Source organism: Echiichthys vipera (assembly GCF_963691815.1).
Source record: "Echiichthys vipera genome assembly, chromosome: 5".
Classification (NCBI taxonomy): domain Eukaryota; kingdom Metazoa; phylum Chordata; class Actinopteri; order Perciformes; family Trachinidae; genus Echiichthys; species Echiichthys vipera.
This window is the reverse complement of record NC_139830.1, coordinates 12,065,398-12,084,384: the sequence shown is the minus strand read 5'-3', so window position 1 is coordinate 12,084,384 and position 18,987 is coordinate 12,065,398. Positions and strand designations below refer to the sequence as shown.

The 18,987-nt window shown below is 41.5% G+C and overlaps 1 protein-coding gene across 1 annotated transcript in view; it reads left to right on the top strand.

The window, feature by feature from the left end:
- Positions 1–2,437: 2,437 nt before the first annotated feature.
- Positions 2,438–18,987, top strand: part of pid1 (phosphotyrosine interaction domain containing 1) — a 28,254-nt gene continuing 11,704 nt past the window's right edge. Inside the window, exons 1-2 of the mRNA XM_083913356.1 lie at positions 2,438–2,582; positions 12,894–13,040. Of these exons, the coding sequence (XP_083769482.1) occupies positions 2,553–2,582; positions 12,894–13,040 (177 nt within the window). The 5' untranslated portion in view covers positions 2,438–2,552. The remainder of the gene's footprint in view (positions 2,583–12,893; positions 13,041–18,987) is intronic.

Genomic DNA, 18,987 nt, shown 5'->3' with positions numbered 1-18,987 from the left:
GCAAACAGTTGCCTGTTGCCACAGAGTAACATGAGCATTCATTTGGGGTCGTGTTTCTGGCCACATGATCAATGTAGGTTCAATATTCCCAGTAACCCCTGAGGGAAATATCTGGCTCTTTAGCAGCTAAATGTTCCACCAGCTAGTTGCTAATTCTCTGTGTAAGTTGGTGCTGAGCAGGCAGCATACTGTTTTTTTCAGAGGGTTAGGGGTTGCCAGAAGAAAGGTTAGCTGCTTGGGCCAGTTTCATAAAAGATACTAAGAAAAGCAGGGCTAGTTAATGAGAGATGTGAGTGTGAACCAAAACAGAAATTTTTTTGCAGGCTATAAAACCAAAACAATCAGATGAAAGACGCTAAATCCCTCCACAGCATAAAGAGCTGTAGAGCCAGGTGGCCATTTTTTATGGGTTGATGAGTGTAGTTTAAGATGATTATGTTCGGATTAATTTTTGATTTAGGAACAAGTTTGAAAAAAAAGTGGTTGTCTGTATGTAGGAAAAGAAATAATATCTTAAAACAAACTGCCAAAATATTATGTTGTGAAACTTAAACTTGCTCAATATGATCTGAAACTTTCTTAAATAAAACAATAAATGAATCCCCACATCATCAAAACAGTATACTATTAGCATGGTTGCGCAAGTATGTTGGATCCTGCCTTCTGTGTCGTTTGTTTTTGTTTGTTTATTAGGTAACAAAAAAGTAACAGTACAGGGAGTATTTTTTACAATGTGGCCATAAATATACAGGTTACAATTTCAGTTCATAACACTAAATAACAATAAACTATGATATTTACTATATAAACTACATTCAATGTTGTCCATAGTGTTCCTCAAGATATGAGAAGTCTTTAAAGCTTTTTTTGTTTTTGAATACTTTACATACTGAGTCACAGAATGTCTGAAGTTCACCATAAAACAAGTTTTTGCTGTGAAGAAAATGAAGAAATGTGGCCTTGTGAGTATGATATTTGCCCAAAAGTCAAGTCCTTGTCTTCTGACTCTACATTCAAAAATAAGACCATACATTCTGTGATAGGGACCAAGACCTCATAAGTCTCCCAAAATAATAAAGAAAAGTCCAAAAAAAGTTACAGCCTTGTCACTGTTTGTTCTCTATTTGTGAAATTAAGAAATGTTTAATTTAATTTAACACAACATTGATGAGAGGCTTACTGGACTTTAGATAAGGTAGCCACTACATAGGTAAAGGTTGGATATGTAGAATGAGCAGAACACCGCCATCTAGTGTCTCAAGTATCGTAGTCGCAACAACAAAAAATAATTAAAAGCAGTCGCGTTGCCAGGTTCATCAGACCTGGTCCAGTAGCCTACAGGAGTTTGGAACCCGTCCCCTACGGCAAATTGCACCATTAAAAAAAAATATTGCAGAGGAGTTTGACTGACAGTTACCGTTAGCCGTTAGCCGCTACAGCTAAGTAAACATGAAAAGTTAGTTTACTGATCAAGGAGAAACGTAGCCATTTCAGCTTGCGTTTTAATGCTGTTGAACTTCTTCATCTCAGTCCATTGAGTAAATGCTTGGCCTATACTGACTCTGTATTTGTCTCCGGTCACTTAGCTGCTGGGACAAATAAGCAGCTGCAGGATTGGCAAACTCCATTTCACCCAGTGCCAGCCTACAGTAGCTGCACCTAACAACAGACAACCCTGGCAACCCTCAATGCCGGCCGCTATTGGCTGGTGCCATGGAAACAGAACGTGACAGAAACTCATTGTCGAACCCGTAAAAAATGTAAAATATTAATTCAGACTAAATATATTTTTTATGGAAAAGCAATACTTTCATTCTGTACCCCTCAAAACGCCCCGTGGGTGTATTATTATTTTTTAAATATAGCTGTTAATAAAGATTCTACATATTCATCCTTTAAGTATAAAGTATTCACTGTGCCTTCCACATGTAGGCCTATGCTTCACATAAAAACACGATGTTTAAATATGTTAATAGGTCAATAATAATTATTTTAATAGCTTAGTATTGTATGCATCATACAAAGGTAGACTTTTTCAATGGGATTTGATTGCTAGGTAACAGCCTTCGCCCCCCATTCGGTCCTTGTTAACTTCCTGCCAGCTGATGTCATTCACATCAATGCAACAGGAATCAAACTTAGACACATTGAGTTTCTGTTTATATCTTTCAAAAGGTATATAGGCTACAGTGTGTAGTAAGGGGGCCCCTCTCTGTGTTTTTTTCAGCCCCTGCTCAAAACCACCTTGTCACTGTTTGTCCTACAGTCTATGGTCCTCTCTCTGTTTGCCAAAGTCGCGATTTCCTACAGCACCATGAACGCAGCACCAAGTCCGATCCAGGCCCGGAGCAGCAGGTACCTCCACCTGCTGGCCGCTCTGAGAACCACAGCCAGGCGGAGCAACACATCCTTCATTACCGACCAGTCCAGATAGAAGGAGGACAGACAGAGGAGAGGCAAAGCAAGCCGTGAAAGCGAACAGATGTGAGCCGGACTACGAGAAAGTGAACACGCTGTAGTTTGAAGACGGAGGACCAGTGATAAGTGCTAATATGTGGCAACCCGCGTCGGAACGATTGCAGGTAAGAAGATCCGGGTGATTTGTGTGAAACGGTTATTGTCGACAGCCGTTAACAGGCACTGAAGCCCGCCGCGCTGGAGAGACTTGCTACGGTTTCCGAGCAGCTACAGATGTTTTGTGACGCTGTTGTCGTCTTTTAAATGTTAGTTGTAGGTATTTAAACAATATTTATTTTCTCTGTGTTAGACGTTTGAATGCACCTATTCACGTTACGCAAGCCGGGGGTACGCACAGTGCAACAATGTGTACCTCCGCTCCGCTGCATTCCTGTGCTAACCTCCCGCTGGTGATTTTCTTAAAATGTCATGACTGTGGTGTATTAAACGGCTATTTTTTTTAACCCACAGGCCTGATTCCCCCAACACTATACCTTCACACTAACCTACTGAGTGCAACTGCAGGCCTTCTCCTGTTGTCACTATTTCTCCTTCCCATCAGGATGCTTAATGTGCAGTTTCCTTTCATCATTCTCGTGTGAAATCGCTGTAAAAAAAAAAAAAAAAAAAAAAGAGCAGGTTCTGGTCAGTAACCTGCTTCCTGCGACCTGTTAAGAAATTGAGGAGGGGGGTTGAAAACACCGTTAATGACACGTAGTTTGATATCCAGGGGGGCACGCCGTGCACCGAGCCTGGCTTCACGTCTCCTCCTGAAGACGTAATGCTCTCCAGATGTCGGCCTGCCTGCCTGCCAAAGTGAACTTGCACAATCCCCTTCTCCTGCCCCATGCAGGCGTCAAGAGAGATGGAATCACTAATTATTTACACCGAGAGTTCCGGTGTGTCAGATAGTAGCGTTACTCCTGCAAACACACATCTGCATACACGCGCCCCACCTCCCTCCCCTTTGGACTCTTCAATTAATTTAAACATCCAAGTAAATGTAATTTGGCTCATGTGTCGCCTAGCAACCGTGTTCCAGAACTATCACACACTAGATAACATTCTAACATCTACGCTGGATTAAATGAGCTGTTATTTATTAAGGTCGACTGAACACCATGCTGTGATTTTTTGTAATAAACTTACAGCGCCTTCCCTGTAAAGCTCAACAAGTGTCATTCAGTCACCATATATGTCTCATCAGCGGTGGTTCCTTGCAAGGTAGTTCATGTGAGTGAGTGGATCTTTCCAGTCCCCTGTACTTTGCCAACGATCCCACACTAAAAGACGAATAGTGCAATGAACAGTTATGTGGCTGCAAGGTTAAAATCATTAGATTTTATTCCTTTTACAGCAGCAGCCTTCTTTTCGTAATGTTTAAATTCAGTGGCTCAATTCTTTCCCCCCCATCTCTAACCACTGCGCAGTGATAATACATTTGCTTTATGTAAATTGCATGTTTTTAAGATTTAAACTTGCATTTCTACCACCATCTTCAGTCCAGCACTTACACGCTTTTGGTGCTCTAAAACAACTACGATAGGCTGGAGTATCATGTAAACACCTGTTAAAGTCCCAGTCGGCAACATTAGTTTGATGATATTCCCTGAAGCCGACACTATGCTCCGAAAGAACAAAATAAGTAATCCGGTCACAGTCAGTGCAACTTTAAAGAAAAAAAACCACAGCGCCCGTGTCATCCTGTCCACTTACAATATCATAGGCACAACGGCTCAAGCCAGGCATACGCTAAATGACATTAGCAGTTGCTATCTATGAGTGAGTAAGCCAGCTTACCTCTGTGTAGCATCTACTCATGCCGTTTATTGATGAGAGAAGAGAGGAGCATGTTCACAGAAATCCGGTGCACACGCACTGACGAGCACTCGATTGGAGAGCGCGAAGGAGCTCTGTGATAGAGGGGGAGGGGCGTGAGAGTTGTAAACATTCAACTCAATCTGCCAGACTTGCCGACTTGCAGCTTTATCTTAGCCAACCATTTATATCGTGCATACTGTAAGCATTTCACTGAACACCATATGAGGGTGCCAAACCGCGATATCACGCATCCTCTCTCTGTGAATGAACACATGATTTTACTGCTGTTACATCTTGGAACCATTTGGATGAATATTCGAAAACGTTTTGTACATAGTGTATAGAAGAATAGGCAATGCTTTTCTTTAAAGTTGCACTCCACAGATTTTTTACCTGTAGATTAGTTTACTTATCATGGAGAGTGTGACTCAGAAGAGTTGGAGGGTCTCTGCAAAGAGCTGTATAAAGTCTGAGACGATAACGTAACATCAGGGCTCTCTCAGCTTGGAGACTGTAAAAAAAACAAAACAGGAAATATGCTTGGAATTTGGAAGAAATGGGCATTTTTGTCAAGTTCATTGAGTTGCATTATGGGAAATGTACTGTAGGTTCCAGCTTTATGTAAGTGCAGTGCTAGCCGGAGGGAAAAGACTTGCTTCGCTGTTTGTGTGTTGTTTTTTTTTTTTTAAGAAATCATAGTTTAAATAACCGCCACTCTGCTTACACCAGCTTATCTCCTTGAGACCAGCTGCTGCCCGAAGTTGATAAAACATGTTTCTGCTGGGCAATGTTTAACCTGATTGATGACTTTTGAGGTGACTTTGGATCAACAAAGTGTGCACAGTTTGTTCTGCTCTTGAAGTATACAGCAGAAACACTTATAGATGGCTCATGGTCCACATGGACTGCCAGGATCTTTTGGATCAGTACATAAAATCATATAGTTAAAAGTAAGAGTATAAAAATGAAAAATTAAGTTTTTATTTAATAATACCTTCCCATTACCTGCCTTGTAACCATGGCAACGGAAATCCTTTACATGTATCCTTCACCTCTTTTTTTATCAGGACTGATGGGTTCTTCTTGAGCTGAAGGTGTCTGGTAGCTGATCTAGCATATACTAGCGTTTATTATCTTCTGTTTTGTTGTTTTCATTCAATATGGCATCCGTCCATATTATTCTCACTTGTGCTGTCCTCTGTTGCCATAGCAACACCTGATGTCTTGCTGCATTTTTGTCTCACACTCATTCAGGGAAGAGGAGGATGGGGGGGGGGGGGGGGGGCTATATGGAGGTGTGGGGCTGAGCAGACACAGGTTGTGGCATCAGTGGGGCATCAGCAAAAAGCAAGCAGCTTTTTATTGACAACCAGAAGTGTTTTGGAACCAAAGTGTGTGTTGCAGTGCTGTGTGTAGGTGCTGCATCGTGCCTCTCTATGCTTTCTTCCTCCTCTGTCCGTCTTTTTCTCAGAGTCCATTTCCCCTACCTTCTTCTCGCTGACCACTCGCAGCAATCAGTTTCGGGGGCCCTTCCTCCCCAGGCAGAGGCCATTTTAGTTCAACTGCACATTGTGCAATATGCAGTGGTCTGGGCACAAATGCACACACGTATACACTTGTATGCAAGCTGGCAGGCGGGTTAAGCATGCATACACACGCAACAACATTCTTCCTTTTTTGAATATCCCTAGCCACTACCAAACATGTTTTTTCCCTCTGTCAGCAGCTCTTCCTTTAGCCATGGTTTCCACTTTTGACACTTTAATGTGTGTGACTCTGACAAACAGGGCTGAACACATAAAAAGATGTGGACCTGACAGTGCAGTAATAGCTGACTGAGGTCAAACACTCTGGGAACCAGCCACTGTCTGTGCATCTTTACTTGTTACTGCGGCCATCCATCTCTGTCTGCCTTTATTTGTTTCTGTCCCTTGGTCTGTCTGTCTGTCTGTCGTTCCGTTTCTTCGTCTCACTGGGGTTGCGGCCACAGCTATGTTGTTGAGACTGTGGCCTCGGTGGCAAAAGGAATCCACGAGCAGACTGGCACAAAATTCCCTTGATTCCTGCAAAAGGCCTTCATTTTTTTTTTCAGCCAGCACACATTTGCCTCTTGTGAACAAATGGCTTTTGGCTCTTCATAGTGATGAATGGGCAAAATCTTCTGTTTGCTTCCGTCTATCGTTTTGCTAAGTTATCATTTTTCAAGGCAACGCAAGATTTGCGTTTGACAAGAGAGTCTTATACTTCCCATCGGTCAAAACTGAACTGAACCTTTGTTTTCCTGTTATGTCTTGATGGCAGATTTCAAAGATCTCGTTCAAGAGCAGCTGTGGCTCAGGAGGTAGAGCGGATCATCCTTTTAATCACAAGGTTGGCGGTTCGATCCTCTGCTTCTCCTGTTTGCATGGCAGGCCAGCATCTTGCATGGCATGTGTATGAATACGGGTGTGAATGACAGGGCAGCCAAAGCATTGTCTGGTAAGCAAGGCACTATATAAAATGCAGTCCAATTACCATTTGCTAGAGTAGGCTTAAGACTGGAATTGTGATGCTCACAACATACACTCAATATGCCCCATGCTTATGCAGAGTGTTATGTAACAGAAGCTCATTCACAACCCCCAAATTTCAAAGAATTTGGTCCTGAACATTAAACACGCTGATAAGTATAAGAAAAACATAAACATCATACTCAGACTAGGACAATTTGTTAACATTTTACAGCTGAAATAACTCATTTATTAATCAGAAAATTAATGAACAAGGCAAATGTATTTGTATAGCACATTTCATACTCGAAGGCAATTCAAAGGGCTTTACATAATGAGTCAAAAAAGAAAGAAAAAATGCTTGAAACCATAAAATGAAAAGAATATAAACCTTTTCAAAAGGAATTTAAAGAATTATGAATCGAGACATGAATACAAGAAAGGAGGGCAAGATAGATCAGAAAGAGTAAGGTTCAGTCATAAAGGGGCTCCTAGCTGGTCTGATATCCTCTGGAAGCTTCTTCCAGCTCTGAGGCGCACAGTAACTAAATGCTGCGTCTCCATGTTTAGTTTGCATGTTCAGTTCAGCCCTCTACCTCATGACCTGAGACAGTTTATCGATATTTTGTACATACTGTACACTGTTTTGTACCTGACAGTAGGTGAATAATAGAACATATTTAAAGTGGCCATGTTCGTGACAGTGGGCCATGTTTTTTTGTCATTAGCAGGTCTTTGTGTATGTGCCCTGGCTCCATGTAGACGGTTTAAGATGTTGCGGTGGGTTCATTGTTTACGTCAAAGAGTTGTTGATGTTTTTACTGCCAGTCAGAAATTGCCACCCCCAGGCTCTGAGGTTTGGGTACTTTAATTCCCACTTCCTCCTACCAAATTAACCCACCAATCACAACATCCAGTCATTGACCTTCTCCCGCCCACGCGTCCTAGTGCTCCAATCATGGTTGAGAAAAACAGGGTTTCCTCTGCGTAGAGACCTCCCACAGACCACTCTGGGTTGAGCCCATTCAGACATATTTCCTCTCGTAAACTGTCCCAGGATCAGAGGGGGAGGCTGTAAACACATAGAGGGACAGCTTAGAAAGTTGCACTGCCCAATCTTTACCATGCAATGAGCTGGAGGGGGTGAATCTCACTTTTGGATTTAGGTAGTAACTGCCACCACATGCTGGGGACCTTCCTCCTCTTGCTCTATCTGTAGACCACAACATATTTATTCAATAAGGTTACAGAAGGAAGGATTGTGTTTGTGTGTATAAATGGCCTCTGAGATACAAACAAGGGTAGGATAGAGCTGTTTGCCAGTCCAGAATGACGCAGGTTTTGTTAAGCTTCAAAGTAAAGGCATTGTTTGGAAATGCATGGTTTGTTGGTTGAACTGGCAACGCTTGAGGAGCAAATTGATTTGATGTGTAACACCAGCATAATGCTGTTTACTCACTGTCAAATGGCAGGGATGTGGTGCCTGTTATCTTGTAAGCAAAATATTTTGCTCAGGCTTTGAGGGTACTATGTGTAGTTTTCGGTCACTAGTAGCGCAGTTGGACAATGTTTTTATGAGTGTGTTGTGCTCCCATTTGAGTAATGTCTCATGCACACGTTCAAGGACACAGGCCCCCCCATTTCTGCCAATAGTGTCTTATTATTCCAGTGGTCAACAGGTGGCTGTAAGAACCGAAAAACCGTAGCAATGTAGGGCTGTACCCGAATCCGATTTATTTTTTATTATTATTTGAATCGGATCTGGCTGTTTAAATATGAAGATTTGACTATTTGTTCCTTTTTTTCATATGGAGTAGTGTTATATGGCAGAAAATCTGATTGGCGTGAGTTTAAGTGATGATTTTGACCACATTGACAAGTGTGGTCAAAAGCAACCTGCAACAGTTTAATAATGAACCGAAAATATTTTTGCACTTCTCAACGGTACGCAGTCTTCCCTGGGGTATTCAACTCTGCTTGTCTGAGTTGGTCGCTCGGTGTGGGGCATTTCCTCTGTGATGCTACAGCTCCAGGTTGAAATGGAAATGCCCAGGATAAAGATGGTTTGTGGATCTGACCAGGAGCTTTACAGCTCCTCCTCTGGACTTCACCCCTCTCTCCTGCAAGCTGGGACGGCTGTCAACGGGGCGGACTGACCTCAATGCGACGTCCGCAACCCGCCCGGCCAGTCTTGAAATAGTCCATCTTGTTGTACCATGCACTTTAAGTGTGACTTTTTTGCTGTGTCATCGCCATTCATACCTACAGACCACCTGTGGGAAACACTGTTACGCTCACCCTGTCTAACAAAAAAAAAAACCGTCAGCTCAACGAACCTATATTACGCCCCATGCACAGTGAAATGGTTCTGATCCTGGACCGGACTCTTGAATGTATTCTGTTTTTGAAAATGAAAAGATGAGATGCAGAACGTGTGTGTGTGTGTGTGTGTGTGTGTGTGTGCGCGTGTACGTGTGTGTGCGTGTGTACGTGTGTGCGCGACATACTCTTGAGGTCTGTGTTAAGCTCCTAACTGTACTTAGCACATCTTTTTCTGGATAAACAGGTAGTCATTTTGTGTCCAAGGAGTGTATTTTTCAGATTATCATGCTTTGGTTTTTTTTAGACACGGAACATCTATTCGTTTAGCTTCTGCTGGCTTCTTAACATTATTTCCAGCTGTTTCCTACTGTTTTGTCATGATCACATCCCTATAACCCCTATTTTGTGTGTCTCAGTAGGTGTGGCAGAGGTCTGTTTTTACCCTGTTGTGCTATGTCTTACCATGAGATTGACCCAAGAACCTCTTTCCTGTAAGAAGGCTCCCTCAGGGGGCCAAAAGTAAAGCTTACCATCTGTGACCTGCTAAGCTCATCACTACAGGAGGCAAACTTTCCGAAGTTGTCTGCTTGATTTTCTCATTGATGTGATTGTTCAAATGGTGTCCTGGATTTACTTATCAGTGTGCAATTCCACAAATTTAATAGTAGAGACTCTTTAAAAATTAGCATGTGTACTTGTGTTGCTGACACTTGGGATTTCCAGCAGTAATCAGAGACATACTTTGGGAGCAATCATTCAGAATTAGCTGGCAGCGCTCAGTCTGTGGAATTTGAACTTGGTTGTCTGTCCAATTTTAAATATAAGTATTACTTCTTTTTTTATAGATATTGTTTATTATAATGGCTGTTTTTCCAAGCAAATACATATTATATTAGCATTGAGATCCATGAAATATAAATTGTTGTTAAAGTTGTAAAAAGAATTGAGGTAGTGTTCGGCCAATTTCTGTTTTATTGTGACTTCTTTTGTGCTATAAATACATGTTAATCACACGAGTACAGGCAGCAATGAGTCAGTATGGATGCTTTTAGCATTACAGTCATGCTGCTAAAAATGTTGTGACAGTGAATGTCATAACTGACCTCAAAAGTTTGGTTTTACAGCAAGTCTAAATATATAAAGAGTGGAAGTAATACAACTTACTAAGTATAAATTAGATGTAAGTAATAATAGTTAGTAACCATTGATAATAAAAGACTCCGTCGGTTAGTTTGTGTTATTGTGTGACTTTTGGTTATTTCACATTTACCAAAGTCACACAATAACAAACAAATGAACCAATGGAGGCAGCGGTAGACCAGAAACTCCTGTGTTGTACAAGGTAAAAATACTGTTTTTGAAGAGGGCATAGTTATATCAAACAAACCGTGTACAAATGCAGCATACATTTTAACTGATTGATTTTTCTTTTTTTTAGGTGACTTAAAAAGGTTATGCTGCTGCCATCGTTCACAGCAGCACATTGCTTAGCTTCCTCGTTGGTACTCCTGTCTGCTTCTCCGAACAGGGGGCATGCTGTTTGCCATCTACTGTAGTAATAATACACAGCCTATAGATGAGTACCTTGTACACTACCACTTTAAAAAAATCCAAACTATCCCTTTAATACAAGGTTCATAATCATGAAAGTTGAGCGTTATTTAGGGATATGAGGTTTTCTTGTGTCAGCAGCCATTGTTTAGAATTTCGTTCTGGAGTGAAGACAGGACCCTTGTCTTGTAACCAGTCCACACTGCCCCGCTGGTGGAGACAGAAAACCTGCCTGGCTCCAAGTTCAAGTCAGAAATAGAACCAATAACAGCAGTAACTTGATGAGGGGACTGTTGGGACTTGAGAAATAAAATACATTCAAATGGAGTGAAAATATTATGAAAAGAATACCAGCATTACTCCACAAGCGGCCCTCCGCTCAGGCCTTTTGCTCCTGGTGGGGGGTGGAGGAGTCGTTGAGCCCACCACAGCCCCCTCTCTCCGTACCGGGGCAGACCTCAGGAATGCGAGTCGCTGTCAGGAAGCTGTAAAGTGCTGACGCTGGAGGTCAGCGAGCGTTTACACACATGTGGCTTTACTTTCACAACTCCATCTTGCATTTTCCCCTTTCTCCTTCATCTGCGCCTTGTTTTTTTTTCTTGCCTTATCTTCCTCTTTCCTGACAAGCCCCCCCCCCCCCCCCATGAAGGTTCATTGCGCCTGGGGTTTCTGCTCCAACAGGTTGCATGATTTATTATTGTAGGTCATCATCATACTTTTTTAAATTTTTCTTATTTATGTCATTTGGCATCAGATTTAAAAACCTTGAAATGAAAGTAATATTTATATAGAGAGCATGTATTATTGTTATTGATAGGGCAGCGTGACACACGTTATTGGAATTTTGTGTGTGACAGGCCTTGATGAGGCGAACTATAAAGCATCAATGCTCAGAAATGCATAGGAATATTCAAGAATGTTTTGAATTGAATATGTGTTACCTATTGCTATAACAATATCCAATGTAGGATTTCGAGACTGGACACTTTCTTGAAATTGATTGAGGGTGTTTGTCTGGTCTTCGCCGAACAAACCAACACTGAAGATTGATGGTAGCCTCTTTTGGCAGGGTTGTCTGTTTTCACCACCTGAAAATGTTGAGCACCCGTTGCATAAAAAATGGACATTGTGCAGGTCCAACATGGAAAACAGCTTTGAGGTGCCAAAGAGAGAGTGAATGGAAGGGGTTTCATGTACAGGTACAGTCATAGCGGCTCTGGAAGGCTTTAAGGTAAATGCTAACAATGACAATACTAAGTGCTGACATTAAGCAGCAGGTATAATGTTTATCATGATCAGTGTCTTATTTTAGGGTGTTAGCATTTCAGTCTCGGTTGACAGTGTTGCTAGCATGGCTAAAAGTCTGAATCAAAGCGCGTAACTGTGGTGTTAAATATATTCCAGACTTATGCAAAAACAATTACAATTACAAACAAACAAGTAAATGACTATAGTTCATGTATAAGAAACTATTTTCACTGACTAATTGCTGAGGCTGTACTCATTGCATTGCTTGTGCGCTATGTGCCCAGTCGACGTGCCAAAGGCCTGTGTTTTTCCCTTTTTAGTTGTTAAAGTCCTGATTTCATTAAGCTGATCGGTTTCGTCTTGACTGTTTCGAGGAAGCCCAGAAATTCCACAGGGCCAGATCCACCATGTGGTTCTGCTCGGCTTCAAGAAACACTGGCCGTGGCCCTCCAGTATTAAGGCAGGCGGCTCTCTTTTCTTGTTTTGACGGAGGCAGCGAAGGCAGAGCTCCCTTCATCTGCTCCTCAAATTCCACTTTCAGGAGGAAAAAAAACCTCTCACACCATCTCACTTTCACTCTTCATCTCCATTTTTTCATATTGTTTATGTGTGTGTTTGGTTAAGGTTACTGTAAATCTGGAATGCTCCTTCATTGATTTCATACTGGTACATTTTCTTTCTAAATGTCAAACAAAAGCTTAAAACATAACATCCTTGTGTTTTTTGTAAGTATTTTAACCCTGTGAACCTTTTGAACGTGTTATGGCGCACCAAGCAGAATTTTGTTTTCTACCCATTTACAGATGTAAAAACCTTGTGCTTTTCTGGACTCAAAGGTGGTGACACTCTGCTCTTATTCTGTAAATAACAAAAAACTCTCCTTTTTTCTAGGCTCTAGCAGTGTAACTACAAATGTTTACCTATAGTATAGGCTTATAGTTGTCTGGTACTGGTTGTAAGTTAACACAGTTTGTATCTTTATACATCTTTTTTTCTTTCCATCAGCACTTTCAGACCATGCTGAAGACCAAGCTAAACGTGCTGACGCTGAGGAAGGAGCCGTTGCCCACGGTGATCTTTCACGAGCCTGAGGCCATTGAGCTGTGCTCCACCACACCGCTCACAAAGGGCAGGACCAATGCTGGATACAAGGTAGGGTCACATGTACCTGATAATCCCTGATTCCAACCCCATTCCTGAACAGCTAATCTGTAATAGCATTAATAGAACCATAATCCAACTGTTTTTCCATTTTCTTTTTGGACACACATTTAATCCATCAATATGCGAGAGTGAAGTTTTTGTTTATGAATCACATTAATAGTTCATATTAAATAGGCGTATGTCTGTGTGTGGGCACTTGCATGAGGAGAGCTGGACAGGACCATAGAAGGGCATCAGCCCGGCAGCAGGACTGGTATCTGCTCCTCTGTGCCAGGAGTGCCAGAAGGAGCACTGCCAGAGCCCTACAAAATGATCTCCAACAGGCTACTGGTGTGCATTTTTCTGTCCAAACTGTCAGAAACCGACTCTGTGAGGGTGGAATGAGAGCATGACGCTCACAGCCCAGCACCCTGCAGCTCGATTGGCAATCGCAAGAGAACACCAGAATTGGCAGGTCCGCCCCCCTTTTTTTTTTTACTGATGAGAAAGGTTCACACTGAGCACGTGTGACAGGCATGAAAGAGTCTGGAGACGCCGTGGTGAATGTTATGCTGCTCTCTAACATCATCCGGCATGAGCGGTTTGAGGTTGTGTCAGTGATGGTCCAGGGATGCATATCATTGGAGGGTCGCACAAACCTCCATATCATAGCCAACTGTACCCTGACAGCTGTGAGGTACCGGGATGAAATCCTCAGAGCTATTGTCAGACTTTACGCTGCAGTGCAGTGGGCCCTCAGTTCCTCCTGGTGCAGGACAATGACCGGCCTCATGATTTTGGTTTCCATGAAACCATATATTTCTTTCATCATCATCTGATGTGCGATTTAAGCATTCCCTTATTTTTTTTTTAGCAGTCTGCTCTGCCAGTAAAGGCCTTATTAATGACTTTCACTTCATGTTCAAATTTGAACTTCAAGAGCTTTGGGGAAGTGTTGATGAGGACTCAGCACTTTTGGCCTCTTAGCTGCCTAAATAAGAATATGAGTTATTCATAGTAACTAATGCTGTGGTATTCACAACACAGTATCTGTGGTGAGAGCTCACATATGACAGCTTCGTTTCAAATTAAAAAAACATTCCTGATGATATGACATTGTTGAGCTGATGCATTATTTACTACAAAGCTTTGCACCTGTCACACTATCTGCTTGCTCATTGTCATGTCTCTTTGAGACAGCTGTTATCCCACCAGAGACGATCAAATCAAGCAAGATTTGCTCATCATTTAAATACTGCAGTGAGATTGTTGAAGTATGTCTGAGTTCGGTGCTTCTCAAACTCAAACCCTGCAAACGATCTGTGAGAAAACACTCATTCATGTTCGTATCAGTGTTGCCTATTAAATGCCACATCATGTCTATTTCAGTTGCTGAAAATATTTCCAAAGAACAATTTTCTGTTGTGTTGTAATACTAAAATAGTTAGTCCAATTTTCTGAAATTCCCAGAATGCACGGTTGAAACTGATTACCATATACACTAAGTATCCTGACTGTAAATAAAGCAAACACACAGCCTGCTATGTGACAGTTTGCGCAGTAGTTTTTCCAAACAAACCCACACTTCCAAACCCCCGATATCGCTCCGCCAGCTATTGCATCCCATGATGTAACGGACGTATAGGGGGTAATTACCAGGAAAATGTTTTGAGGGCATTGACCACCAGCTGTTTATCTCAACTAAACAAGTAATGATGCAGTTTTTCAGAGGGAATCAAGGTAGCAGTGACCCAGACAGCCACCTTTTGTGGCAAACACTACCATCATAGAAGAAAAATATTGATTTATCGCCTAGGTGCCCGCTGAACCGAGCTGGACTCTGTATCCCTCTCTGTCTGGTGTGAATCCCAGCATCCACTCACTGCCTGATCCTCATCTCTACTCACCGCTCTTCTCAGCGTTATGAGAATGCCAGTGCCGTGTTGCCATGGTTACCACTACAGCTATTCAGCAGAATACCAGCCACACAAAAAAATCCATTTCCCTCATCCGTCTGCGGCCTCCTTCTACAGTATGCGACTCTGTTTGCCTTGCCAGCCTGCATCTGTTGGCTTGTGTAACATCCTGTCTGAGTCACTACCTACCTGCCTGTCTGCATATCTGTCTGCCCACCTGTTTCAGAACCTCTGCTTCTACTGTTAAACCACAAAGGGACACTATTTTCTTTTTAAGGGAGAAAACTGAGAGAAAAAATGGTCTTTTTGTACTTCTTCCTGCTTAACTTTTACACACTGCAATACAATGTGATACCACTTATTATCCTCATGTTTTATATTCCCTCTCTTTCATTTGTCATCCCTTTCTCCTTCACTCTGTTCTCTCGCAGCCCCCCCCCCCCCCCCCCCCCCCCTGTTGTGCTCCCAGTTTACAGGCAGGCAGGAAAGGCTGGCAGAGGGCTGCAGTCCCTCTGCCAAAGCTAACAGCTAGCAAGGATGAAAGGCCACCTCTCATTGCCCTGCCTGACCTGCCGCTGTCAAAGCCGTCCACTTCACATCGGTTGAGAAAATGTCTTCAACGCACTTTACAGCCGTGCCAGGTCCACAATCATACTTAATGACAAATGTCTGCTCAAAATACAGCTCCTCATTCGTGCTTTTGTTGTTTGAATTTAGTCGGTTCCCTACTTTCCAATAGTTAAAAAAAAGCCCTTTCATTAATTCTGTCCCTCTTCACATGTCTCTAGCGAAGGAGTATGCAGTTCATTTTGACTTTAAGTCTCTGCTCTTGTCTCTTCAGAGTTGTGCTTTTTGAGCTGTGAAACTGTAATCCTGTTTTGCCAAATCACTTTTTTATAAATGCATGCTTTACCGTGCTGCCCCTTGGCTATGCATATATACCTCGAATACAGTAAATGAGCACACAAGTGTCTGATTCACGTCCACCTTACATTTATAGCAGCCGAGTACTGATGCAGTGTGAAGACTAAAAGTAGAGAAGAGATGTGGAGTGGAAAATTATAACCAATCATTCACAAGAAACTCCCTTTGCCATAATGAATGCTAAACAATCTTATTTGTTTTGAAGATTAGAGTTGTCACAAAGAGCTCCTTAGCAGATTGGCAGAAAGTTAAAGTGTAATTCTGGCGTAAAATCATGCACTAATTAGCTTGGGAGGCAGTACGGTGAAGGCATTAAAACAGCTTTTCTTAACCACTAATACTGCTCATGATAACACCAAACCTCTGGAGTAGCATGAGAAGAGTCCCTACACATAAAACCAAGCACCAACAATGTAGTTAGAAAACCCGGAGTTTATTAGAAGAGCGTTTTGCAACTTGAATTACCTACTGCCCCCGGTATGTAAGTCCATTCAAGATGATTATCAAGTGCAATCCAAAAGAAAGGAGCCCATCGGTGCTTCGTTTAATGTGTTGGGATACTTATCATGCTACTGCAGAGGTTTTGAGCAGTATTTGTGGTTAAAAAAGCCGCTTTAATGCCTTCATTGCAAACCTGTTAGCCACGTCCGCCTGTTAGCAACACTACTGGATTTCTCTGTTAATGGTTTATACACGAAAAAAACTGTTTTGATGGCTTATTTGATTTATGTTAGTGCCGAAAAAGACCATTGGAGGATTTTGTGCCGGAATTAGACTTTAAGTATTTATATTGTTAATAATCTATAATTAATCTTGAAGCAAGCATAAACATTTCCTTGTTCCAGATTCTCAAATGTAAAAATCGCCTGCTTTTAATTGTTTTATGTTTTTGCTCTTAGGTCATTTTAAGATGTATGCAAAGTCACTGTCTTGCCGAGATTTAAAACAGAAGACCTGGACCACTCTGATTTCCTGTCTGTGAAATATAAGGCTACAGCCAGGAGCCCATTAGCTTAACTTTAACACAAAGACAACATCTAAATCTTGAACTATTACTATAAATGTGTCGAAAGCTTAAAATTGTGAATTTGTAGCGAAGTTACGAATGACTTATTGCCGTCTGCCACCAGAAATCATTTGCTGGTAATTTCTCCTATATTTCCTTATTTAAATTTAGGTTTTAGGTCACAGACAGTTAAAATTGGTAATGGCTCAATGCCAATTAGCTGCTTCAGTCTGAGGATGGACTCCTGATATTAAGGATGCTAGTTATGAGCACTGGGTCTGCTACTTCTGCTTGGCATCATTTTACTCCTATATACAGTAGTGAAAGCCAACTAGTGGTAGTGTGTGATTCTCCCACACTCACGTCATTCACACTCCCATGTCTTTATCTAATCTGTCAGGCAGAGAGGCTTTTTGTCTCCCAGTACTTGGTATTCTGATGTCAGTCAGTGAGCCGACTTCTCCTACAGTGTAGTGTTGTTTTTTTAGTGCGGCCTATTTTACTAACTTTTAGTCTAGTCTTTGTGTCAAGCTTTCGTTTGAGTTTTTATTAGTTTTAGTCTCGGTTATGTTCTTTTTAGTCTAGTCTAGTTTCAGTCGACTAAAAGTCTGAGCATTTTAGTCTTATTTTAGTCAGAATTGTCCATGACTATTTTTGTCTAGTTTTAGTCAAAGAAAATTGTATATTAGTCTCTTTTTAGTAATGCAATTATATTTAATCAATATAATAAAAGTACCTAGTAGTATTGACGAAAGAATAAGTTATTCAAAGTCATGTTGATGCCAAATTCAGTTCAGTGTGATTGCTCTGTGAATGACAAAACTAGTGAAAGTATTTGGCCAACAAGGGATGCTTAGTGCACTTATAGAGTGAGTCAGTCAGGTAGGAACTAAAAACCCTCACACACGTTAACCCACGTTACACTCTCTCACAAACAAATATACACACACACACGCTACTCACACACATTTGTCCAGCTCCAGTGGCTAAAGTCTAAAGCTAGCGTTAAAATTCGACACATTAACCGTAGCCTCATGAGTTGGCATGTCGCATGAGCTTTCTAAAACAGCAAGTATCGTTTCTTTAATGTCTTGACTTACCTAAATTTCATTATGGAATGCCCTGAGGTGTCTCTTAAGATTTGTGGTGTTTTTTCCTTTGATTTTTTTTGGCCGCATTTCTCCCTTTCTTTTTCCACATTCCGTTTTCTTTTCCACGTCGATGTAATGAAAGTGTGTCCAAATGTCGTTTCTTCTTTTTCTCCCAAAGACGACCCCCGGCTGGCCGGCCATCGGTCTCTCTCTCGGTATCAGACTTTGTTCTAATTTTTCTTTCTCACTTGTCGTTAGCGCTAACCCACAGCAGCTGCATCTTCTGAATCTAAATAACGCCGCGTGTGGGGATTGAGGAAGTGATGTCGCCCAGACGCGAGACACAGGAAACAGAAAAATTGCAAAATTCTGATAATAATAATAATAACGTGACTAAACGAGACAAAACGTTATTTCGCCCGATTTGGTCAACGGAAATGAAGTGACATTTTAGCATGGTTTTTATTTTGTAAACCCCATTTAGTCTTGTTTTTATTCGTCAACAACATTACATTATATATTTGATTATAGTTGTCATCACATGACCAGCATTTACGTTGCGTCTCGTCTAGTTTTCCTCACGTGATAAAGGTTCGTTGACGACAATATTTCGTCATCATTTTTGTTGACGAAAGCAACACTACTCCAGTGAACAGGACACACAGTGACGACATTTACATGATTAGCAGTAACAGTCCCAGCTCCTCGCTTAATGTGTGTATGTCTGTGTTTTTGACTAATGGAGCCTTTGTATCTGTGTTTTTCCCTTTTTTTATGTGTTTAGAGATTAAGACAGGGCAGAGTTGTTGCCAGCTGTGGATGTTAGTTTATCATTTGTAATGATGTACAAACATTCTCGGAATATTCCCTGCTGAAAGGGGAACTCTTTACACATCAAAGTGAGTTTAAAGGTAATGGGGAGTATTAGTGTGTATGTGCATATGTTGACTCCAATGATACCACTATTTATGTTGGTTATTTTAGTGCACTGTAAGGATATTTTATGGTATTGAAATGTG